Raw genomic sequence first — 27,184 nt, 5'->3', positions numbered from 1 at the left:
GCTCTGTCTACTTTCTTTTCATTTATTTCATTAAACAATTAAAAAAGAGATGAGTTAAAACTCTATAGGAAAATGCAAAATTAAAGCTAGAATTCAATAAGGTCACCATGTAAGGCTAGCCCAAGTCAATTTTGAAACACATCTAAAATGCTATCAAGAAAAAGAACTAACTTTTGAAGTGATTTTTGAAAGTGCTTTTATCAGGATTATTGAACGAAAACGAAAATCTCATTTTATATTATTGCAAATGTTTTTGTACATCGAAGGAAAGCCTTTTTTCTCTCTCATATGCGGCATTTCGTTCATCGCGTTTGTCTCTATTTCCATTCACATTATGTAATAACATTCTTAAAATGTTTTGATCCCCCCAAAAGGGGGGATCAAAAGCAAGGACAGGGGAATATACTTATTCATGTTTGAGTGTTGAGTTTTTATTTGTGGTGTCCTGTATAATATCATTTTGTACACACTTATGTTCAGGTGCGTTTGCTTTCATGTCTTTTGTTACATACGGGGTATTCTTTCTTGAATTTGTGGTGGCTCTGAAAAGAGCCGTTGGGGTTGTCATTTCATCATCGATTCAAACTCGATGGAGCCTCTCCTCCGGCAATCCAAGATCACGGCAGCTTCCGGGTTCTTTGGGGACAAACTGGGGTAGGCGCTCGCACTGTCTGAATTTTCTCGCCTCGCCCGCGGCCTTGCGGGAAATGCGTGCCTTGATGAGGGACTTGTAGCTCGCTGCAGCTCTCACGCCTCTGTTCGGAGGTAGCATCATTCTGGCGATGGTGCAGGTATCTGGAAAGAGAAGAGGGCAGAATTAAATTGAGCTTTAATCATTATGACACTGAAACACCATAAAAAGTATCAATTATACCTATAATTTCGTCTTCCCCTTCTGGGACTCTTACTTTATTCCCAACCCCGGCCATTACGTCTGATATATTTTGGAACATGACATTTTTTCCTTGCTCGGATTTTTACTTCATTACTTTGTTATTTTTTCAGAACATTTGAATGTTAAATAATATCAGCGACTTTATTATTGTTAATCATCCTGGAAAAAATGCAACTTATTAACGAGGAAAATATTTTGAGTACAAATACGTCAATGGTCGAATCTTACCAAGCTTCGGAAACTTGTTCCGAAGACCGGGTACAGACGCCAGCAGGTGGTCCCTGATCATGGGCACGGACGGCACGCACGAGCAGCCCTCTTCTTCTTGACGACGATGCGCTGCGTTATGGCAGTAGCTGTTGATGAACTTCTCCACAGTAGGCACCAGGTCGGGGAATTCTTCGTGGACAGGAGGTCTCCCGGGTCGAGAGCGGCGAACTTCCCGATGCTGACGAGGCTTCCTCGGCTTGGGTTCCACATCAAGCCAGCTGAGGTCCACTTTCGGAAGGGTCTTGAGATATTCTCGTATGGCTGGTGGCCAGTCATCCATGATCGTTGAAGGCGAAGAATTCGAAGATGTCGTATAGATGGGTAGATAAAAACTAGTTTGTTCTGCTCCTCTAAGATCCTCGTTATATATACCATCAGAACAGGAAGTGAAGCAGACGGTGTAATTAGCACACTATGATTCGCTCTCCTAGTAGCACCAAGGAGGTACGAGGTGAGGCTCGAGTACCTCCGTGGTAGCACAATAGGCCCGCTGAGATCAAAGCTTCGTGCGTGCACTCTATACAGGTCCAACATCCTGTCTATTGTATCTCATTCAATCTTTTTAGTTCGACAATTCCTGTCGGTCAGCGGTTATCTACCTACATTAAAGAGTCAAACCGCTCCAATGAGAGACTTGGTTTGCTTCTCTAGAATAACCTTTTGCGACCAGCGGTGATGTACCATGCGCTATTGTGATATTGGCCAGTAATTGTTACAAAAGAGATACATTCTCCATCAGTAAAATTTGCATGAACCTTTACCCCAAGTCAATTACATTTAACTTGCAGGCTCCATACATTGTGCCCCATGAGCTCCTAAGTGATGCGTTAGGACCAAATGCTTCAGGGAATAATCATCTTCTCTAAACTGAATTTACCTTTCCTGTTAAAAACTTGATCAAGCAATACATATTATTGTATACATAATCATTGCCGCAGCAAAATGTATTTGTGATTGTAACTTCATCAAAGTTGAGAAGTAGATCAGTACTCTTATAACTTGTCATGTATTCTTTAATTATTTCATATCTCGTCTTGATAAATTTTCGTGTAACACGGTATGTCTTTTTACAATTTCACAGCTGAAACGGGGCAATTCCGACTGATAATCTTTGTGTTTTTATTGGAAGTAGATGGCCGAGTGTACTCAATGAAAAAAAAAAATGATGTAAATTACCATAATTTCAAACGGAAACCGATTCTGTTAATTTCCTTCAATTTGTTTTTACCTTTAATCCCCTGTTCATGCAATTTATTGGAGTACAAAATATATGAATAGATATTTTTCTTAAGATGCTGGTGTCTATTAAGGAAAAGAACTCGATAGATTTCAATCTTATAAGTGAAGGTATCAAACCGCATAATATTGATAGCAGAAAAAATAAATAAATAAATAAACCGCACACACGATTCCAGTACTGATAGACAAATACAAAGAATTGTTACATATTAAGGTGAATTCATTCACATGATTTGTTTTGCTATAAGTCAGAGAAAAGAGATTCAACCCTCCGAGCCGAGTTAGCAGGAATGAAAATTTGCTTTTTCGGAAATTCACGGAACGATATTCAGCGTAATAAAGTATTATCAGTGCTTTTCGGTTCATCTTATGTTTCACAGTGCATTCGGGACCTACACCATCTGAAAGAGCACCCTGCTTCAGTATGTGGCAGTTTTTAGTAATCTGAATAATTGTGTCATAAAGCACTGGTATAGTGTCACAAAACAATGTTTATGCCCATTTTACATATTTATTGAGTGGCGTCTTTGCATCCACGCTTCCAAATTCTAAGGCTCTCTGGCCGCTTTGTTGGTTGGGGTACATTTAACCACTGAAGGCAAGTGGATAAAAGACGTTTCTCTGCATGAGAAGTGTACAAGATGGGAGCGACTTTATGTCTGTCTCCAACAACGCCAGGACCAACGCAACAACGTGGCAGGAACAATAGGGACAAAACACATATTAATAAGACCGCTTTATTACGCACGCGCAGCATGGGCTCTCCACTAATCTATTGGGCTTGCAAGACCAACGCAACAACGCGGCAGGAACAATACGACCAGAATACAATGAAAGAACCGCACACGCACGCACTTCCACTAATCTCCTGGGCTTGTGGGAGCTTTCTGGATGGAACTTTTGATCTCTTTCAAATACTGATGGTGCATACAAATTATGTATTGATATACCAATTAGATGCAAGACGAAATTCTGCTCCGTGTCAATTCAGTAACACAACAATAGCAGCTTTTGTTGCTGTTCGCCTGGCACGCGCGAAAAGCCCATTGAACATACTTGAAGCTTTTGATAGCTTCAATAACTTGCTAACCCCAGCGTAGTACGACGCGTGGGGCAGTCAGCTTCCTCCGACTGGAATGTTAACAAACTCTTGTTATAATAGTCCAGTAGAATCTTATTCATGGGGACAACATTGTGTCAATCATTATCCACACCAGTACTGATCTTATTAGGTTATATGTTATTCTTCATCAAAGCGCGCTTCATATTTTTTAGCAGATGGGATATATAGGTTCTTATTTTGTAAACTAATTTTTGTCGGTGCATTGCTTCTCATAGCATTAGAAGTCTCTGACGACCATTCCTACATTAAACAAAATGATAACAAGTGTCGAAAGGAAGAAGGGATGAAAGAAAGAAAAGAAAATCGAACCTAGTTTTAACAAAGACAACAACACTCCAAACAAAAATTCTGTTCCATTAATCACGGATGCAGGGCTATAAAGGAGAGTGTATTTTAGAATTTTCCCCGCCAATTCATTGCAATTTCCCCCTTATGGCTCCATTTGCAAAGGATGAGTGTGTACTTTTTTTTTTCCACGAAGTGTTACTTTCTTAAAGGGATCGTATAGTTTTGGTTGAGACCTAATTTCAGGTTTCTAACATTTTTGGTGAGATAATGAGAAACCTCTTATGAAATATGAAAGAGCATGTAATTCTATGAGGAATTCATTTATTTGATGAAAAGTAGTTTTGAAATGGCTGAGATATCCAAAAGAGAGCGGTTCTAATAAAGTGTGGGACCCACACTTTATTACGATCGCTTTGTTTTACTCTTTTTTTTTGATGTTTCAGTGATTCCAAACCCGATTTTTATCAAATAAACTTTGAATTCCTCTTAAAATGGTATGCTCTGTTTTATATCATAAGTGTTTTCTCAGTATCTCGCAAAAAGTTAAAAGCCCAATTCTCATCTCCACCAATACTGTACCATCCCTTTGAGTTTGTTTTATATCAATCATTTTTTTTCACATTTTCAAACACTTTCTGTTCCATCAGTCGCTTGTGTATAAAGCTAAAGAATTGTAGCATTTTCCTCGTTTATTCATTCTGATTATGTTTCTTTACAATTGAATTATTATAAGAACGAATGGAAGGGGATGGAATACCAAGAAGATGAAAGGAAGTGTAAGGATGGACGTGTATTTCTCTCTTAATATTAGCTGCATTGTGTGTATGTTGCTGTTGTTGTGTCTGTTAAATTCCTGTTCTCATAAAAATAGAATCACAATACTCTTTCTTAGCTTAGTGGTGGCTGTGAAAAGAGTCGTTAGTTTGGCAGAATTCAATTTATTCAGGCCATGCAAAGACAGCTTGAGCTCTAAAGGTCATTTTTACACTTCTCCGAATGGGAAGTTACTGGGAAGTCAAATTCCGGCCGGACGATGATGGCACTGAATGTCAGTTCGGTGAAGAGAGTTTCTTTTATCACGCTTGTACCATTATACGTGGCTTATCCATCGATTTCTATCATAAGGCGTTTTCACATCAGCCCGATAAAAATCCAAGCTCGAAATATTTTCCGCGATTGCGAATTAGAGCGCTATTTCATTTCTTATTCACATCAGCCCGAAGAGGGGGTAGCCCGAATAGTTAAAAATCTTAAAATAGCTAATTCGACAGCTGAGTATGTGCAAACAGCATCAGTAATGTGTGTGCCCTCTCAAAAATTCCTCATGATTTGTGTGCAGTTTGCCTCCATCGATCGGGTCACACACGCTAGGCATGATGGGATTCATCGCGCTAATTTCTCGAGTCGTTTTCATATATAGGCGTTTTCACATCAGCCCGATGTTTCGAAATAGCGCGCTATTTTCTGACTTGGGAAATATGAAAATATCTTGAGCTTGGATTTTTATCGGGCTGATGTGAAAACCCCTCATAGCTCGCTACTATCCCGCTATTTCAGAAATTTCCCGAGTTAGAGTCGAGAAATTTTCTCGATCAGAGCGATACAATTAGCGCGCTAATTTGTGTTCACATTATCAAATAGGGCGCTATTTCGCTATCGGGAAAATTTCCCAAGTTAGAAAAAAGCGCGCTATTTCGAAACATCGGGCTGATGTGAAAACGCCTAGTGAGACAAAATACAAGAGTCAAAGCCAGTTCGTAATTACCTCATGTGCACGTTGGTAGAAATGACGTTTCCTTTTTCTCAGTTGGTTTGGCACTTTACTCGTTTTCAAAGCGGCATAATGCATAAGCTTGCCCGCCGTTACAATTTGTGGAATTTATGTTCAAACAAAGAATGAGCTTGCGTTTAGTGCAGGTAATCAGAATACTCTATCAGTTGACAATTTAGCAGGCATCCATTTCATTGTTTTGTATTGAATGCAATAGCAGCCTATTTTCGTTTATATTGCGAAATACCATTTAGATAAGGATCATATGAATAATCATCGTATCACATATGCTTATCTCAGTGAATTTACAAACAAAAATGCCTGTTGGTGCAATTGATCTTTTTCTGCTTATGCGCAAAGTGGGATTACGAACTGGTCTATTGTTTGAGTGATGTTTCGTTTCAATGCCCGTGCGAAGTCTTCTAATCAGCATTGCGGCAGGTGTAACCACAACAGCTAGACCTGAAAATATATACCTATAGTTGTTACCCACGAAGCTGGAAAACAGAAATGGATCCCATTGCAGTCAAGATAATTCTCTATATACATCCGACACATGTTTACGGAGACTTTGGCTGATAAATTGTAACTTGCTAGCATTGCTATGGAATAATTATTGAAATCATTGCTATTGATTTTTACCTGTCAATCATTTCTCATAAAAATTCCTTATTTCCTGTTCAAAATGAGAATAACTTATTTTCTATCTCCTATCTCCTTTTTGTAATCAAATTTCCAACCGTCTCCCGAATGCTTAGTATACGTCTTGATGAATCAATAAACAGGAGAGAATTTTTGGATCGTGCCTACTATATGATATATGTCTATCTTCCCTTTCACAGACCACATGTTGCACTGTTTTGACAAAAAAGTTCGAGGTGCATTTTCTTTCTCTCAATTTGTGCATATTCAATCTGAAAAATTCCTTACTTTTAATTCATTCAGCTCACATCTCTTTCTTTCTTCCTTTTACTTAAATAGATATCAAAAGAACACGCACATTTGTCTTTTAAACAAATCCTTGGATAGAAGAAAGTGGATTACAAGATATATCATCACTCAGCTCCACAGTGGGGCTAATTGTCCTGATTGGGTTACAGGTTTTTTTTCTGAGTAAATGGAGCCCATTGCGTCCCACATTCTTCTTCCTTCCATTCAATGTTCATTCGTTCTGTCTACTTTCTTTTCATTTATTTCATTAAACAGTTAAAAGAGAGATAAGCAAGTTAAAACTCTATTGGAAAATGCAAAATTAAAGCTAGAATTCAATAAGGTCTCTTTGTAAGGCTAGCCCAAGTCAATTTTGAAACACATCTAAAATGCTGTCAAGAAAAAGAACTAAGTTTTGAAGTGATTTTTGAAAATACTAATATCATGGTTATTGAAACGAAAATCTCATTGTATATTATTGCAAAATGTTTTTGTACATCGAAAGAAAGCTTTTTTCTCTCTCATTTGCGGCATTTCGTTTATCGCGTTTGTACCTATACTATTTCCATTCACATTATGTATTAACATTCTTATTTATCAACTAAGACAATAGCGGGGATCAAAAGCAAGGACAGGGGAATGTACATATTCATGTTTGAGTGTTGAGATGTTATTTTTGGTGTCCTGTATAATATCATTTTGTACACACTTATGTTCAAATGCGTTTGCTTTCATGTCTTTTGTTACATACGGGGTATTCTTTCTTGAATTTGTGGTGGCTCTGAAAAGAGCCGTTGGGTTTGTGATATCATCATCGATTCAAACTCGATGCAGCCTCTCCTCCGGCGATCCAAGATCACGGCAGCTTCCGGGTTCCTTGTGGGCAAACTGGGGTAGGCGCTCGCACTGACTGAATCTTCTCGACTCATCGGCGGCCTTGCGCGAAATGCGTGCCTTGATGAGGGACTTGTACCTCGCTGCTGCTCGAACGCCTCTGTTCGGGGGTAGCATCATCCTGGCAATGGTGCTGGTATCTGGAAATAGAATGGAACATAATCAAAATTAGCTTTAGTCACTGTAGCACTAAAACACCATAAAGTAGTATCAGGTACACCAAACATTTTGTCACCCCCTCCGGTACCTTCCCTTTACCCCGTACCCAGGCCATTCTGTCAAACAGATTTTGGAACTTGGCGTTTTTCCCTTGCTCAAATTTTAACTAAATTGCTTTACGATTTCTTCTGACTAAGCAAAATTTGAATGCGATGCAATATCGGCGTCTTATTTAGTTAATCATCCTGAAAAAAAAAAAAACCCACACACGCAATGTATTAAACAGAATAATGCTGTGAGTACAAATACGTCTATGATCGCATCTCACCAAGCTTGGGAAACTTATCGCGAAGACCAGGGACAGACGTTAGCAGGTGGTCCCTGATCATGGGCACGGACGGCAAGCACCAGCAGCCTCCCTCTTCTTGACGACGATGCTCTTTGTGGCAGTAGCTGTCGATGAACTTCTCTGCAGTAGGCACCAGCTCGGGAAATTCTTCATGGACAGGGGGTCGCCCGGGTCGAGAGCGGCGAACTTCTCGAGGCTGACGTCTCTTCCTCGGCTTGGGTTCCACGTCAAGCCAGCTGAGGTCCACTTTCGGACGGGTCTTGAGAAGTTCTCGGATGGCTGGGGGCCAATTATCCATCGTTGAAGGCGAAGAATTCGAAGATATCGTGTGTAGATGTCGTGGGTAGATAAAAACTAGTTTGTTCTGCTCCTCTAAGGCCCTCGTTATATATACCATCAGAACAGGAAGTGAAGCAGACGATATAATTAGCACACTGTAATTGGCTCTCCGAGTGGCACCAATGAGGTACGAGGTGAGGCTCGAGTACCTCCTTGGTAGCACAATAGGCCCGCTGAGATCAAAGCTTCGCGCGTACACCCTATTCAGGTCCCACATCCTGTCTATTGTATCTTATTCAATCTTTTTACTTCGGCAATTCTCGTCAGTCAGCCGGTACCTACAATAAAGAATTAAACCGCTCCAATGAGAGAGCGTGGTTTAGTTTCCTATAATTCCCGTTTACAGCCAGCGGTACACTAAAATTGTACCATGCACTATTGTGATATTGGCCCGTAATTGCCGCAAAAGAGGTACATTCTCCATCAGTAAAATATGCACGAACCCTACATCCCAAGTCCATCATAATAACTTAAAGGACTATTAGTTTGCGCTCCATGAGCTTTTAAATGATTCGCTATTGCCCAAACGCTTCGGGGAATAATCATCTTAAAAATTTGATCAAGCAATACATACTGCATACACATTGCCGTAACGAAAAGTGTTTGTGATTGTAATTTCGTCAAAGTTGAGATGTGGATCCTTACGCTTGTAACTTGTCGTGTATTTTTGGATGAATCATATCTCATCTTGATAGGCTTTCATGTAAACGTGTGTTTCTTTTATTTTTACAATTTCACACCTGATACGGGGCAATTCTGACTGATCATTTTGGGGGTTTCTTGGCTTACTGTACAAAATGGCAAATGATGTAAATCCTGAATTTAAAGCAAAGAACTAGTCTATCAATTTGCTTGCAAAAATTATCTGTCCAGGAAATCTATGGGAATAATAAGATATTTCAATGGATTTTTTTTTCTTTAGATGCTGATGTATATCGAGGAAGAGAATTCGATAATTTTCAATCTTGTACCTGAAGGTATCGAAGTGCGTTATATTGGTACGTGTAATACAAAAGCGCATGCACGATATCAGTACCGATAGACAAATACAATGAATGGTTACATATCAAAGTAAATGAATTTGGATGATTCTTTGTAAGTCTTAGCAAAACAATTCAAACCTTCGAGCTAAGCAAACAGTTATGACAAATTTGCTTCTTGGGAATACACGGAACGAAATACAACGCATTAAGCAGTGGAGGATCCAGAGGGGACGCACCGGACGCGCGCCCCTCTTTATTTCTGGTTAAAACAACACGACTAAAAAGAAAAAAAAAAAATGGGGGGTGAGCTCCCCCCCCCCCTCCCCCAACTAATTTTGCAAAAGCGCCTCCCCTTTACGGAATTCCTGGATCCGCCCTTGTTACGGCATTATCAGCAATTTGTCGGTTCATCTTGTGAATTACTTTACATTCAGGGGCTACACCATCTGCAGATCTTAAAGTGGGCCCTGCTTCAATGGGTGGTAGTTTTAGTAGTTTGAATAAACCATTCTACCATGAAGTCACAAAACCTTGTCTCCTTATGCCCATTTACATCTTTATGTAGTGACTCTTTGCATCCATGCTTCCCACGCCATGTATAGAAGAAAAGGCTCTCTGGCGGCTTTAAAGTTGGTGAGGGTACATTTGACCACTTCAGGCAAGTGAATAAAAGGATTCTCTTTGAAATGAGATAGGATGGGTAATTAAGACGGGAGCGGCTTTTGTCTGTCTCCAACGACGCCAACACCAACGATAAGGACAAAACACATAATAAACAACAATAAAACGACCGCTTACGCACGCGCATTATAGGTCGTCTACTAATCTATTGGGCTTGCGAGAGCTGTCTGGACGGAACTTTTGATCTCTCTCAACTGATGGGGCGTACAGATTAGGCCAAGTAAAAAAAGAAACCAGTTTCTCGTCCTCGCGCGCATCGATTTTGGCCGCCGCATCGATTTTTTTACTATTTACTATTTTCAAAATGGCGCTGAAAATACCAAGAAATTCATAATTCTCGTCCCAGCCCGCTCCCCGCCCGCATCGATTTTCAGTTGCCGCATCGACTTTTTTGATATTTACTATTTTTTCGGCCGCCGAAAAAAAAAAATCAACAATTCACCTACCAATCGTGATGTCTTATTTCTAATTATGCCTTGCGTCCTCTACTTAGCTGTAGTACAGCTGTAGCTTCTGTAGTGCGTATGTAACAACGCATGCATTTCACACTGCGAGCTCGGCAAGAAGGAATGACCCACAAGGCAGTTGAACTGTAGGTGGATGGGCGGCGGGCCTGGGCTGTGATGTACAGCGCACTCGGTACGTCGTGATGTAGACAGGACGTTGAGCACCTTCTGTACATTTCTCTCGTGCTGTTGCCCGCTTCGTGTGCTGCTAGATTGATTGCGCAATGTAACCACAAACCCCGTTATTACGAGATCCGTGGGACCGGCGATATTACCTCGTTATAACCGGTACCTCGTTATAACCATACTCATTTAAAAACAAACAAACAAACAAACAAACAAACAAACAAACAAAAACAAACATAAGCATGACGTCATATACCCATCCATGAAACTTAAACATATCCTTTGCGTTATTATTACACAATTATTGAGCGTTATTATTGAGAGAATAAAGGGAGATTATTTGTGAATTAGATGAAGAAATAGAGGCTGAAATGATAAGTTAATTCTTTATTGTAATTCTTGTTTGTTAAGCTTTTTCTAAACACCAGCGCAAATATGGGGGCAAACATATACTGTAGAGTAACATACAGGCCTTGTTTACCGTAACTTGCTAGGTATTTTTACGCTGTTGGTGCCCGGCGGGAATGCGACGATTTCATGAATCATTTCGGCTGTATCTGGTACTGTACATGTACAATGTATGATCGTTGCGCCCAAATGGATTAAAAATGCGTTCTTTATTTTCTTCCGAAAATCTCTTCGCGTTTTGTACGACCGTTCTTGAAAATATGTGACAGGATTGAATGTGGGAGGTTGTTTAAGCAAATCTGTACCAGATCTATTCAAACTAATAAATGCGTTTGTTTCTTTTTCTGATTTAGGTTAACATCCGTCATTCAACTTTTTTTTTTACGCTACTGTCACCTGGCGAGATCGCGATGATTTCAGAGTAACATACGCGCGTTGTTTACCGCTAACTTGCGAGGTATTTTACGCTGTTGGTGCCCAGCGGGAATTCGATAATTTTAATGAATCATTTGGCTGTAATGTTATATATTGTATGATCGTTGCGCTCGAAGGGATTAAAAATGCGTTCTTTATTTTCTTCCGAAAATCTCTTCGCGTTTTGTACATCCGTTCTTGAACTGTTGAATGCGTTTGTTTCTATTTCCGAGCACCGATTAAGTAAGTTAACATGCGTTATTCAACAATTTTTACGCTACTATGTCACCCGGCGAGATCGCAATGATTTCATTCATTATTTCGGCTTTAATCATACACACTCATATTTAAATTATCATTCGTTAAATGATGATGAACACATCCAGATCTATTCAAACTAATACATGCGTTTGTTTCTTTTTCCGAGCACCGATTAAGTAGGTTAACATGCGTTATTCAACTATTTTTACTCTACTGTCACCTGGCAGGATCGCGATGATTTCACTAATTATTTCTGCTTTGATCATACACACTCATATTTAAATTATCATTTGTTAAATGATAATGAACAAATTCAGATCTCTTCAAACTAATAAATGCGTTTGCTTCTTTTTCTGAACACCGATTAAGTATAGGTTAACATGCATTACTCAACTATTTTAACGCTACTGTCACCCGGCGGGATCGGGGCGATGATTTTATTATTTCGGCTTTAATCATCCAAACTCATATTTGCTCAAAACCAGCAAAAGAACTGGAAGTCGGAACTAAAATTGGAAAGGATATAATGATGAGTTGCACACGCATTCCAATTGTCCATTTTTGGTCAAATTTTATTGTCGCTACATGAAAAGTTTTTGAATGCGTTATCTTTTTCTCGTTTTCTTTTCTCGTTGCGCTGTGCTCTGACCTCATATCACGCACGCGTTTCTCGCGAAAAAGAAAACCGAATGATTGTTTAATAATTAGTAGGAACATCGGAAGGTGTTCCTGTGTCTTATCGCGTGATTAAGAAGAAAACATGGAAGGAACGGTTCTCTGCAAAACGGGAAAAGACGTGGATAGCGAGATTTCGGTTTCCAATGTTTCATTTGTCGCGTGTTTGAAAGCGGCAATTTGGTCAAGAAATGGGACCTCGTTATATCCGATCAAATTGTTTATGTTTTTCTTTATCATGATTTAGCGAAATTGTCCTCGTTATAACCGGAATCTCGTTATGACCGAACACGTTATAACCGATTCGTTCTGCCATTACACGCAAAGGAAAACGGGACCGACGCGATCACCTCGTTATAAGCGGTTCCTCGTTATAACCGAACTCGTTATAACGGGGTTTCCCTGTACATAGTAGAGGGGACCAGCCAGCCAGCATAGCATGCTTTCTGGAGCTGGAAAAAAAATCGTGGAGTGATGGAGAGAACCGATCTCAAGCGCACGTGTGCGCAGCGAACGGCTTTAAATAGTGATTATAGTATTCAACTGGTTCGTATTGTCTTTCAGTAAAAAGGAAATCAGGTGGTTGTTTCACAGGGTTGACAATTGGCAGCACTGTCTGCGGCATTTTAAATCCTTGAGCGAATAAGTTTTCATATGAGAAAAGATCTAACTCAGTAAGTTTGTGTTGTGTTGAAAGGCAAAAATAATGCTATGCATTTCCAGAGATAATGGTTGGATTCGTAGGTTCAACAAGTGATGCATAAATGTGTATATTTTATGTTGAAAAAACGTGTTTTTTTCCATACCCTTGATATGACTGAATGAATATACAGTCACAGTGTAGTTAAATTGGTATACTTGTCATGCATAAACAGCAATATACGCAGATTTGGTGCATCACTCAAATGATAAGTGGTTTATATCACACATATAAACACATATTACTTTCATTTTGACAATCCTCGAAAAAATAGTAAGATATCAAATAGTAAGGACCTCCCTCATCGCCTTGCTCAAAAAACCCGGACGAGAAACTACTTTCTTTTTTTACTTGGCCGTATCTCTTGCTATGGCGACAAGACGAAGTTCTGCTCCATAGCAGTACAGTCACGCAATAACAGCTATTGTTGGTGTTCACCAGGCACGCGCGAAAGGCCTATTGAACATTTCACGATTGAAGCTTTTGATAGCTTCAATAGCTTGCTAACCCCAGCGTAGTCCAACGCATGAGGCAGTCAGCTTCCTCCAACAGGAATCTTTAGCAAACTCCTGTAATAATAGGCCTATATAGAATGTCATTTCTGTTGACGTCATCATGTCATTAATTTTGCAACATTCAAAACAGCAATATTCATACTGGAAGAGCAGCTATTTTGCATCAAAGCATCATTGCGTCAGGTGGGATATTATGTTTCTCATTCCTTCTCCAAGCATTAGAAATTCTGACGAGCATTGATAAAATAGTAATAACAGAAGAAATAAGATTAAAAACGAAAAAAAAAATAAAAAGAACGAAAGAAAGAGAGAATGACAGAATGAAAGAAAGAAAATAATTCTATGAATACAACAGAATTTCAAACAAAATCTGTTTCATTAATCCGAGATGGTAATAATTATTAGCACTTTCCCCCGTGTATTCGTTCATACTCCCCCGTTATCTTATGGTTAAATATAGATTTGCAAGAGTCCCGGGATTGGCGCATATTTTCGCTGAGTGGTAGTTGCAACATGCTTTATAATAATTTATCAAGACAATCCCTTTTTTCTCAACATAATTGTATACTTTTCAAAACAGAAATCTCCTTCAGCAATCGCTGGTGTATAAAGAAGGAATGTGTCAGCATTTTTTTAAACCTTTTTTTTATATAGTCAGATTCTGTTTTATAGGCTTAAATGATTGTTAGCAGAAACGGATTTTTTTAAGATGCCAGTGACATTGTGGACAATGCAAGGGATGAGCAGGCATTCTTTTTTTTTCTTGCATTGTGATTATTGTTATCTCAGTTGTTTCCCTTATGGGTGCATTTGCTCGTTTTCATAAGAATGAAATCAAAGTATTTTTCTTGGCTTTGTTGTGTCTGTTAAAAGAGCTCTTGGATTGGCAGAATTCATAGCCTATTTCTTCAGACAAAAGATCAAGCTCTGCGACACTTAGCATCAAGACCAATTAAAGGATCAATCTGAGACTTCTCCGAATGGACGTAGCCAAGGAAGTCAAGTTCCGGCTGGACGATGATTGCGTTGAGTGACAGTTTGGTGGATAGATAGCTTCTTTCATCACAATTGACCCATTATGAGCGGCGGATCCACGGATTTCTAAAGAGACGAAACACAAAGCGGCCCTGCGTGTATTGTCAAAATTAGTGATGTCCCGATTTCAATACCCGTGCGAAGTGTCCCGGCTGCCCGGGCAGCGTTTCAGCAGGTACAAACAATAGCTCAGGTCTGTTATTCATCATTAAGCCATGAAGTTATACCCACACATGTCGTTATTCATCAGTGTTCATACGGCGGGAAAACTGAAACGCATCTTAAGTTAAACTCTTTACATCAGACACGTCATATTCAAAGGCTTTGATATTGCAAATTTGTAGCATTGCTCTTAAATAATCATGTGAAACATGGGAATGTTTCTTTCCTGCCAATCACTTCTTATATTTTGTTTATGAATATCCCATTTTCTGTGCAAAACGAGACTGAATCGTTTTCTCTCTTCAATCTTCTTTTAATGTCCTCAAGTCTTCCAAGCCGTCTTTAACATACGTCTTGATGTGTAAACATCTCTGTAAATATAAAATATTTTCTTAATTACCTATTTTGATATCTATCGTCTCTTTAAAGGCACGTCAGTATCAAAATGTTTCTACGATTTTCCTTGAATGCTCGATGAGCATTATCTTTCTCATTATCTGTCATTTTGTCTCCGATGTCTACCAGGTATTCGAAAATCAACCATTCTTTCTAATTCTTTCACGCTTTTATTCCATTTTTATGTTGCTCTATCTATTCCTTTCTATCCAAGTGAGTATGAAATGAAAGGTAAACAGACAAACAAACTATACGATGCATTTCGAACAAATCCTTTGGGTCTGGGAAAGAATAATTTGTGATAATGATGGTTACGATGACCGTGCTGCTTATGAAACAGCTATGATCTGAAATTCTTACAAGATTCATTGCCATTCAACTCCACAGTAGAGCTTTTCCTCACTGGGTTCTCAATGGGGTCATACTGATGGTAGTGTAACTTGTGGCTATTTTTTTCTTCCTTCTTTCAATATCATTTTGATCTATTAATATTCTGACTTCTATCGTCTTTGAAACGCAATGGAACAATCGCATATTTTAAATTTATGAAAATCCCGTAAGTCATGGAAGGAGTAAATTACCACAGAGCTATATTTTCATGCTCTTCATTTTCATCTAATTTCTTCATCCTCTGTCAAATTTTGTATCCAATTCCAAACGTTTGCCACAACCAGAAAACGACAATCGCTAGTTTTGTATTGATACAGTGCCTTGCTCGAAATTGGCGTCTTGCAATACCAGAGCGCCACGTGATCCCACCTAAGCTATGCGTGAGTGTCTTTTACGAACACAAAAACTACAATTACATTTGATATCAAAATCGATTAAACGTTTTATTGTAGAAATGCAGTAAAAAAGAAACTCTTTGATGACTTCTTTATCAATATAATATTTTAGTTATATCCCACTCTAATGTTTTAATGTCGTACTTCCTATGTTTCTACCATCCCCCTAATCATTTTCACTTTGCCCTTCAATGCTGTAGATCGCTAGATGAACCAATTCATTGAAACATAAATTGATGTCATAATGTTATGATACAATGATCTAATACGAGGCACGAAAATTCCCCCTCTCTCAAAAAATTTTTAATGGGGAAGAAAACGCAGGTTTCGGATCGTTTTCATTCCTGGTCAAAGCTCATCCACACAACTTTTACAAACTCCATCGTCTTCTTTATCCATATCAAGATCGAATCGAGAAAACAAAGAATATATATATATATATTCTATATATGTGCAACATGATACCGAAAAGAAATCAAACAGAACAAAATTAATCTCATACCTCCCACCACACCCACAATTGCATTAAAAGAACCCACATAATGCAGTTCTGAATAACTATCAACATGTAAGCTTTAGTCCATTTCAGAGAGAAATATTGTCCGTGTATAATGTACATGCGTTTTGGTGTTTTCTTTTTCAGCACTGATATAGAGACTTAAAACATTAATTTCACTCTCCATAAAAATCGCACTTTGCAAAAGGTTTCTTGCTTCTCTCACTTTGCCATGGGATTGTATTTTTTAATGTGTTTTTTTTTTCTTGGGGAGAGGGGATAAACGAGAATACCATATAGGCTTTAATGTTGCTGTTAATTCAGAAACGCATACTGTCGCAAGCAATAGCTCTTGCTAGTTACACTCCAAAAAGTGAGAGTTTGTGCTCAAGAGAGGCGCTATTTCTCAACAAAAGACACGCCCTACCAATTGGTGTTACAGTCGTGGAGACAACTCTTTTTCAATCGAACTTGAAAATTAAGCTCTTATTACAGCAAATTGTCTTTTGTGATGCCTATTAACTTGTGCATGAGTTCTTTATAGGCACACTAACGATAAAGCTGTATAGTCTATATTCATCCCGCACGGGCAAAAAGCCTACCGATGATTTTGGAATCTTCAAACCTCAAGTTTAAAAGAACCGGGACCCGCCAAGTCAAAGGGCCCACGAGCCGCTCTGGGGTTGCGCACTGCAACTTCACAAGCTCCACCACCGGCAACTGCTGAAAGCTGATTGGTCGGCGGTGATAATTATGTTCCTCTTAATTTGTTCATTGCCCAAATTCGAGTTAAAACCACGATCGATCGTAATCACTGCACTGTGAATAGTGTTATAATTTAAAAGAGTGATTGATTTCGGCATAGTTAAAACAAACAATAGGTATTGCATCCGCCCAGTCGGCTGACCGGACGTAATCCCAGTACAATGCCTGGAACTTGCAGCCGCATAGCTGCACAATGTGTCTTTTCATCATTAGGTAAGCGGTCCCTAATCTGCGTAGGTCTGGGCAGAAACCTATAACATATAGGCACTGTGAGTGGATATTATGACATTATGACATAGAAATCCACATGGCACTACTATACATGCTCATTTCTTAAGGACATCTCGTCCCCGCTCTAAAAGCACTAACAGCCAGTCCCCAAACGCTTTTGCTGAAGATCCCAAAGAGCTATCCATCTGTTTTTCCTTTTTTTTTTTTTTTGCTCGGGGTGACAATTAAAATTAGCTATTTATGGCGAAAGAAAGCGTTTTGAAATACAAGGAGATGAAAGAAACACATTTTCTTTCTCTGTCAGTACAAGCCACGATTCTGGAGTGCCTTATAAATTCAAACATGTATAATAGGACCTACTTGGAAATAGGGCCTGGTCTAGTCAACCTGACCAACATTAGTAGTCGTCTTATACTTAAAGACAAAATAATTTCGTGCCTAAATTCTGAATTCTTCAAAAATTACGTGCCCCTGTCTCTCTTACTATAACAATTATTCTGAGATTCTATAGACACTCAACCGAATGAAGAAAGGGAAAGTTCGGCTCTGGCACGAAAAAGGACACATGGTGCAAATTCAAGGCGTTAAAGACGCCCTGCCTTTTTGCTGAACGTACACACTTCGGAAATTTACACGTAACTAAAAAGTACCACTTTTCTACGTTGAAAGGAACAGCTATCGTGACCAGGCTATAATACTATGATCAAGAGAATATACCATGGATCATTGGTTGCGGCCGCTGCATTTTTTTTTTTCATAGCTAGGTACACTGTACCTGTTTCTAGATAATGCATGTTCATTCAAATACATATCAGATCTATTGGGAGTTAAGATTTAAAGATAACCATCGCAGAATAATTAAACCAAAGCATAACGTTTCTCGTTTTTGAGATGTATTGCAATTTTCAATAACGGTTTATCGTTCATACTTATCATACTGTGATATCCCTACGTTCATAGCAGCACCCTTCTTTTGATTATTATAAATGCGTCAACCCTTCAGTGACAGTTTCCAACCTCTTAACTTCGAAAAAAGGTAAAGGAAAACACATTATTTTCTGTGTAGTCCAAAAATCCAGTACCACATACATGTAATACAATAAAGCGACAAGACACAATACGAAGGCTTTATGATCGCAATCAGTGAAACACCACATAATTGGTTATGAATGGGACTGTTAAATACAGAAGCCCGTCCGTGCCACGCAGGATAAAATTTTCAGTGGAACTAACTGGCGGCCGCCAGATACCGTAATTAAGTGGCGGCCGCTAGAAAATTTGCTGGCGGCCGCCAGATAATTATCGATATGGATATCGCGAAACGATAATTATCGATATCTATATCGCTAAACGATAATTATCTGGCGGCCGCCAGATAAAGTGGCGGCCGCCAGATAATTATCGTTTAGCGATATTGATATCGATAATTATCTGGCGGCCGCCAGTTAGCTTTGAAAGTTTTATCCTGCGTGGCACGAATGGGCTTCCGTAGTTAAACCCCACTTTCAACGTTGGTTCTGTACGATCTCTCCAACAGCACAATGCAGTGGGTCCGACTTTGACGACGACATCATTGTCTTTCTTGTCAACGACACGGGAAGGCGACAACAGAGCTTTAATGATGCTGGGAATTTCAACCATGGTGAGACAGTCCCTCTGGCCTGCGGCATTCCTGGAGAATTTCTCGGAAATCCGTATTCGTCTTGTTCAAACGGGACGTTTGACGACACTTCGCAGTCCTGCGCAGGTAAATGGGCGATTCAAAGAATACAAATGCGACACATTCACATACACCGTGTCCTGTAAGCCTTTCTTTGAGTCAAATGTGCACACATTTTACACAAATGTCTATGGACAGGATTTAAACGTTGCACACAATAGGGTTGATAATGATAATATTCAAATGAAGAGTTTGTTTGCAAAAACCGATAAGTCTATATTTGCCAAATGGAGATATTTGTGATTAAAGGTCAAGAAAAATAAAGAGAATAATAAGAAAATTTTTGCTTCTTTTGACCATAACTTGAAAAATGTACCGTTATATGTAGTGACCAATATATCATTTAAAAGGAATTATTTTGTACTTTATGACAGAGACCGTACTTCAAAATCTTCAAAAATGGACTTATCGGTTTTTTGCAAACAAACTCTTCAAATAATAACCAATAAGGTAAAGCGACTGAATGAAGACAATGTCCTTTCAACGGTTGTGAAGTTGGTGCTATGATCTGGTCCAATGACTGTATAGCAGTAAAGTTATGTTGGTAAGACGAACATAATGGAGAATAGCTGTAGCAGAAAATCTCATCGACTGATGGGCACTGCCGTTATCGCTTCAATTATTTTACATGTACATTATTGATACATGTGATTGTAGATGGTTTGACTGAGGGTAAGAAAAATGCTGATTCACAGTAGCGTTGTTTGTTCATTTCGTGTTTTCTTTCACAATAACATTTGATTGTAAATCTGTTGATTCATATTTCGTTCATTTCTTTAGATGAAATAACTGTAGGCAAAATAAAAACAGCATGAAGGTTATAAATATTTCATTGTGAGGTGATTCATAAGAATATTGATTACGATGGTGGGAAGATTAGTACAGTAAACCTCGCATGAGTCGAAGCTCTCGGGACTGACAAAAATGCGTCGACTTAAGTGAACTTCGACTCTCGCGAGAGTCGATTTTTTTTCGACTCACAGTTATGTACATGTATTATAGTACATTTGCATGCATGTGTGTGTGTGCGTGCGTGCGTGCGTGTGTGTGTTTGCATTCAAATTTGTCTGTTCTTGAAGATAATGTTCTTATTTTGTTCTTAATTGAACATGGAATTTGTATCAATACTAGTAGTTAAACGTAGTTTTGAGAATGTCTGCGCTAATGTGGCAATGTGCATGTGTTATGTCTATGGTGCAATATAGGTAGCCATCTCTGTCAACCTACCCTTGAGACAAACACTCTCCCAGGCCCATCCCACCTCCATTGAACAAAACTATACAGCCAGCCGGGCACGCACAAACAAGCTCCGCCCACTTGGCCTGTCACTAAAATATTAAAGCAGCGATTGGTTGACCAAGGAGTTCTGGCTTGACATGGATAAAGTATGGATGTGCTGTGTTTATGGATAAATGGATCGATGTGCTGTGTGTATACTATACATGTGTATGTATTCGACATGCGTGCGGCGGAGCGGTACGGTGAGTGTGCATGCTTACCTGCAGCAGGTCAGGGACGGGGTTCTGCAACATGCCGATTTTTTTGTTCTCCTCTAGATGTCATGAGAATGCCAGACAAATCTTCTTCGGCTCAAGTGATGTATACTACGTGTATTTTGTACAAAAGGGACTGAATGTTTTACTTCGACACAGCCGAAATTCGACTCTCGTACTTCGGCTTATCCAAATGTTTCTTAGGGAAAATACATAGGGGAAAATCGGGACTTTTTATTTTGCTTCGAGTTAAGTGATTTTCGACTCACTCGACGTCGACTTATCCGAGGTTTACTGTATGTTGGTTTGAAATGTAGCATTAATAAAGTTAACAAAAGCGATCGTATAATTATTTTCGTTACAGCCCTTGTTTGTCTCTTCTGCAGGCAATCGTAGTTTTCCAAACATAATAGGTTTATTAGGTGTGTTGAACTTGACGAATACACCTAATACTTTTTGCCTGCCGTTTGCTTTTTATTTATATTCTATACATTTCTTCCCTTCTTCGTGTATCAGTTTACTGCCCGCCTCCGTTCATAGACAACGGCGTGCAATTTCAGCCCGGGCCGAACGCCGATTACAGCGGCATCCCATATTATCTGGACGGAACCGTCATTCAGTTTTCGTGTGAGAATGCAGACGATGACGTGTACTGTGGCGCGGAAAACTGCGACACGGAGTGTCAGGACGGCGTGTGGACTCCGCACCCTACTCCATCATGCGGAGGTGAGGGATTAATGACTTCAAAGTTCCTTACTGGCACCATTTGCATTCACCAAGACAAAACGTTGTATCGGATTTACGTTTATTCAATGGAATCTTGCAGAATCATAACAGTTTTAAAGTCCAGGAAAACTTTTGTGCAAAATTAATGAATGAACATGCATGTCCGTCTTGACTTTTCCTTCTTGCGATTGGCTATCCATATATCCGCAAACAGAAAGGTTTTGACACGCTCTGTTCAAGTCAGAAGTAATGTCCCATAATCAAATGTAATTTAATAAGTCTGGACTACCACCTTATTTAGCCAATGCAGTGATCATCCGTTGATTTGTATATGCATTTGTTACTCATTATGACTTATAGTATTTATTACTCGCAATCATCTTGATAACACATGGGTTGTGTTCTCTTTTTATCTGATTCCCCAACGCAATCCAACGGAAGTGCCTTCAACAACCACGGAAATCCCCAGTTCAGGTTAGCATCATTTATTCACGTTGTAGTAATTGCAACGATTCAGAAAAGGATAATGAGATAAAATGGTGTAATATTCGATTATCCTTGTGTTGTCAATTCCTTAAAATTGATATAGATTTAGACTACTTGTCTCTAGATTGGATTAGTGTTGCCCTTCACAAAGACCAAGCACTCTTGGAGAAAATTGGGTGTAAGGGGTTGGCGGTACACGACAATGAAGCCCACTGGCGCAAAGGAACAAGCCCCCCCCCCCCCCCCCCCCCCCCCCCACTTGCTTCCCATTTCTCCTCAACCGCACAACTATTATTAAATTCTAGCCTAGGCTTATTCCAGAGTGATCTCGTTATGACGATGGAGTTGACCGGAAATAAAGTATTATGCAGAGAGGAGGAGATATGGAATGCGACTTGGGCCCATCTCTTTTTTTTCAAGTTAAGCTTGATCCATTTAAGATGTAGGGAAAATATAAAAAATACTGTAACATCTTGGAGAGAAGAAATAAAAAGAGGAGGCAAAGATTATGAACTATCGTGGTAAATCATCCCCGACGCTTTGCGAAATGAACTGATCCTGTCACAGGTCAACAACCAATTGCCACCAGTCTAGTTGGCCTGATGAAGAGTCCCGGAGAGGACGTGAAACGTCGTAACATCAAAAACACAATTAAGTCAAGTCGACTAGCTTTACCGATGTAGTCCATGATCTATTTTCTTTTTCTTTTTTCCTTACTCTACCTGGACGACTGAGAAAGTTCACAGACAAAAGAAAATATCAAAAAGGGCGATATGAAAAGTTTTAATTTTGTGTTATTTGTTTGACTCAAACTGGTAGTATGATACAATGCATATTACTTTCCGTTTAGTTGTTTTAAGCACAATAACATCCACAACTGCTGCTTATTCAAGAAGAAAAACCCACAGTCAAACAAGCGTATTATGTAGTGAATATTAGTCTGTAAAAGTATCGAAATGAAGAAGCCTGTAAAACACTGTCGTTTCCAAGTGACTTACAATCAAACTTTGTCAATAATTCCATCTCATTCTTGTTTCAAAGACGCCGAGGTTCTGTGTGACAGCACAACAATGACGCTGATTTTGTCGCGACATCTTCTCGCCCCCGACGAAGACGGCACGGACGTCCACTTCATTGACGACTCGTGCGTGGGATACAATCACGATTCCGAGCATGTGGCAATCACGACCCGCTACGATCTTTGTAGTACCAAGCAAGAGGTTAGTATTCATTCTAAGTTTTACACCGTCATTTTAAATGACTTTTGCAATCATTTAAAGAAATAAAGTGTGAAATTGAACTCGAACTATGGTATAACTATGATTTTTTCCTATGAGGAATTCGCAGGTAATAATTTAAACTAGAACTGTGAACTCTTTTGTCGCTTACCATTCTTTTTTTATGAGTCTAATTATGATAATAATAATGATAGATAACACTTATATAGCGCTGAACGCATCAATACAAAAAAAATATTGAATTCAAATGCAGCATATATTTATGCTAACAAAAAATTAGGACTGAGAAAATGGACAAGTTTTCAGCAATGATTCAAATTTATCAAAACTGTCAGCATTTCGGATATAAAGAGGGAGTTTGTTTCTAAGAGATGGAGAAACAACTGAAAAAGCCCTATCACCATAACGGGTACAGGTGCGGAGACCGTGTGATAGTTCCTTTCTTCAGTTATGATAGTTACATTCACATCACTATCATTAGGATTAATTTCGTTTTACACTGGTAATGATGAGGATAATCATCATTGACACCTGCGTACTTTCTCTCCCTCTGTGAACTTTGTAGCAACTTGACGAAGACATGGTATATTCCAACGTTGTGACTTACTACCGGCCACGCCCAGAGGCCGATGACGCTAAACAGGTGATCACCCGGGAACACTTTCTACGTATTCCAGTCAAGTGCATTCTGGAACGCAAACAACTTCTGAGTGAGATGTTCACGCCGCAGCTTGGAGAGGTCACTTTTGAAGAGGTGCATTTCTATAGTTCAGATTTTATATATTTTGTTGTACAGGCGAGCGAAGCGAGCCCAGCCGAGCGCAACCCCACTCGGCTGGGTTCTCTTCACCATACAGCCAGAGGGCCTTGAAAAAGGCTAGTGCTCGTGTACAGAAAATATTGTTGTTGCCCCCTTTTCCTACATGAAAGGCCACAATGTGTCTCTACAATCTACCTTTGCCAACAATTGCTTCATTTTCTATCGAGGAAAATTATATAACTATGTACTCAGTTATAAGAAAATATTGAACGCATCTGCATAAAATATATCCATATAATATCTATCTTACACTAAAAGTAATACCATCGAAACGTTGTGTAAATCAGAATGTGTCTGAAGCCATGTTACCTCTTGTTACCAAAAACCGACTTGCGCGAAATAAGAATTTTCTTAACTGTTTATTAGATGTAACAGTGTCGTTGAAATAGTCATGTTAGCATACTTAATAATTTATATTGATAGGTTGGCTTCGGAGAGTTCACGTTGACTCTGCAGCGCTATGAGGATGAAAAGTTCGACATCGTGGCCAACGACTCGGCCCTGATACCTCTGGGTACCGAAATCTTCTTCGGTGTGGAGCTCACATCTGTCTCTGGCCTGACGCTCTTTATTGATTCCTGCTGGGCCACGCCCTCAACAGACCCGCTAGACACCCTGAAATATGTTCTCTTTGAAGAAGGGTAAGATCACTGTTCTCTCTTGGGGAGGGGGGGGGGGGGGGACCGGTCCATTTACGTTGTACGAACAGAGATTTTGATTTAAGCCGCCGCGCCGCCATCTTACTAGGCACACGCCATGGGGATTTGCACGCATTTTCACAAAGAAACTATCATTAATAAAGATCACTTCTGTTTTGTGTGCGTTTTTCATTTGCGACCTTCATGAGGATTTATGTGTAATCTATAATGCAACTTCCAGAAAAAAAAAATGTAAAAAGTGTAAAATCAATGCAGGATATGAATTGACGGAGTAGAGTTCACAAGTTCGTATCTAATTTGTGTTTCCTTTGTACTTGTTAACCAATTCACCAATTATCATACAAATAGGTTAAAAGAATCTTCGAAACTGTGACAATATTCCGAAACATCCAAAATAATATTTAAAAGATAAGAGAAGTCGATCATGAAAACAGGTTGTCTTGATTATCATTGCTTTGGTAGATGAAGCAAAAATTGTCATATTTTTGCATGACTTGTTAATACGCATTGAATGGTGATTTGGATACTCGTTCTTATGTTCCTCCTCCTTAGATGTGCAAAGGATCAGACAGTTCGTTTCTACAACAATCTTGGCTCCCTCACTTTGAAAGGATTTCAAGTTGATGCTTTCGCCTTCTTGGGTGATTACTCTCAGGTAAGCGCAATGTGCGACGCAATGTGCCAGAACAGGCGATCACCACCAAGGACCATAGATCTATTTAATGGGATGTAGCCATCAAATGTATCCGCAGCCATCGAAAGACAAGACACAGAAAGCGAAATCTTAAAAAAAGCAATGAATAATGAGCAGATGATACAATCCCTGACACTGCCCTCTATCTGCAGAACGCGGCAAGTCCAGTAGACCAATTTATTGATGTCACGTTTTAAAGTATCAATGATATTTTGACAAACGTGTGTCAGGGCAGATCTGTTGTTATCATGACATGATGACAGCTACCGGGTATTCTTTTTTTTAAAGCTGTTTATTGAATCATGGGATAGCAAAGAATACCATTCTTGGTTCTCTCTCTCTCTCTCTCTCTCTCTCTCTCTGTTGAGTGACAGAGAGCCATTGATTAGTCTTGCGAAATTGATTGATTTGATGGTCTATTGTGCACTTCTGCATTACAACATGAAGAACAGACGACATTCCATACAGACAAAAACAAATCAAATGTAAATGAAACTGGCAGAACTGTTACTAAGGCTTTATGTCTTTAACTGTAGATTGCTCGCCTGCTTGTCCCTCATATGATTATGTCCTTCTGTGCCTCAGAATAGACCATTAGATCGATGGCGCATTACAAATGATGTATTTATTATCATTATCATTATATAGGTGTCTCAATGTTAGTCTGTGTCTATTGTGTTATCTCCTTCTCTTCCTCCTCCTCCTCCTCCTCCTCGTCGTTCTTCTTCTCCTCATTTTTTTCTCTTTTTTTTTCTCGTTCTTCCGGACAGGTGTTCGTTCACTGCTCCGTCTTGGTGTGCGACGCCGAGGACTCGGGCTCGAGGTGTCTGCAGGGCTGTCTGTCGAGGAGAAGGCGTGGACTTGGCGGGACAGGTTCCCAGTCGACGCCTCATACCATTTCTCTGGGGCCGTTTTACGAGGATCACAGTCCGAATCATGCCGACAATAATGCTGCAGGTATGCTGGTGTATTGAAGATTTATGTTATGATAATAACGTATAAAAAATAGGACAGTGAAATAAAGAATCTTTATTGGGCAAACTTAACAATGCCAACAATGTGATGGCGACGACAAGCATTTCCATGAACAAGATAAGTATTACAATGTATAGTATATAAACAGAGAAGAGAGGAAATGCCATAAATAAATTCATATAAAATCAGCACTAACAATAAATGCAATGAGCGAACGAAGGTCTAGAAATGAAAAATCAACGATTACAAACGGAGACACGACATAAGCTGTGAACGTGTATTGCGTCACGTAGCACACAATGTCGCTCTGATGCTGCCCTCAGTCGCTTGAATTTTAATCTTTTACTGAAATATTCGTGATCATTTATTTTCAATTTGATACTCTCCTCTTCTTTTTTTTCATTCTTGTGTCGTTCTATCTGTATATTAATTAACCTTTCATATCCGAAACTAAGCAAATATGATAAATGTATGTTGTCATTATTCAACAACACCAAGACCACTGAACCCACCTCCAAGAAAAATAAGTAATTTTATGCTGCCTAAATAGGTGTATGGAAAAAATGTCCCAAGTGGAATTGTCTGCTTTTAATCCGCAGAAGCTGTCGGACGATATCCAAGCACTGCGACTGTCGCAACGATTGGATCAGTCGGTATCGTCATCGCCTTTATTGCCCTCCTGGTAGTGGTGGTCAACAGGGGATTCCGTAATCGTCCAGGATCCCTGGGTTATCGGCAGGTGGCATTTGAGCCTACAAGCCTCGAGTAGTCCGATCATTATTGACAACGTTTCAGAACTTTGGTGAATATTCACCAAACGTTCCTGCTCGCGGACGTATTAAATCTAAATTCTTTGTTTTGATTTACGTTTGATGATTCACCAACATGAAAAGCAGCAAATGTAAGCCTAAACGATGATACAGCGAAGCTAATAACATAAGTGATAACTATATAGAAACTCAAATGCGACATGACTA

The 27,184-nt window shown here is 39.4% G+C and overlaps 1 protein-coding gene across 1 annotated transcript in view; it reads left to right on the top strand.

The window, feature by feature from the left end:
* Positions 1 to 26,976, top strand: part of LOC139727282 (oncoprotein-induced transcript 3 protein-like) — a 36,750-nt gene extending 9,774 nt beyond the window's left edge. Inside the window, exons 2-10 of the mRNA XM_071638237.1 lie at positions 18,934 to 19,143; positions 21,126 to 21,335; positions 21,777 to 21,809; positions 22,863 to 23,041; positions 23,625 to 23,813; positions 24,303 to 24,520; positions 25,091 to 25,193; positions 26,003 to 26,189; positions 26,807 to 26,976. Of these exons, the coding sequence (XP_071494338.1) occupies positions 22,892 to 23,041; positions 23,625 to 23,813; positions 24,303 to 24,520; positions 25,091 to 25,193; positions 26,003 to 26,189; positions 26,807 to 26,976 (1,017 nt within the window). The 5' untranslated portion in view covers positions 18,934 to 19,143; positions 21,126 to 21,335; positions 21,777 to 21,809; positions 22,863 to 22,891. The remainder of the gene's footprint in view (positions 1 to 18,933; positions 19,144 to 21,125; positions 21,336 to 21,776; positions 21,810 to 22,862; positions 23,042 to 23,624; positions 23,814 to 24,302; positions 24,521 to 25,090; positions 25,194 to 26,002; positions 26,190 to 26,806) is intronic.
* Positions 26,977 to 27,184: the final 208 nt, after the last annotated feature.

This window comes from Diadema antillarum, unplaced genomic scaffold (assembly GCF_040938485.1).
Source record: "Diadema antillarum isolate AM-2024a unplaced genomic scaffold, OU_Dant_1.0 seq00000124_RagTag, whole genome shotgun sequence".
Taxonomy (NCBI): Eukaryota; Metazoa; Echinodermata; class Echinoidea; order Diadematoida; family Diadematidae; genus Diadema; species Diadema antillarum.
The sequence above is the reverse complement of the archived record's forward strand: the minus strand, read 5'-3'. Positions and strand labels throughout refer to the sequence as shown.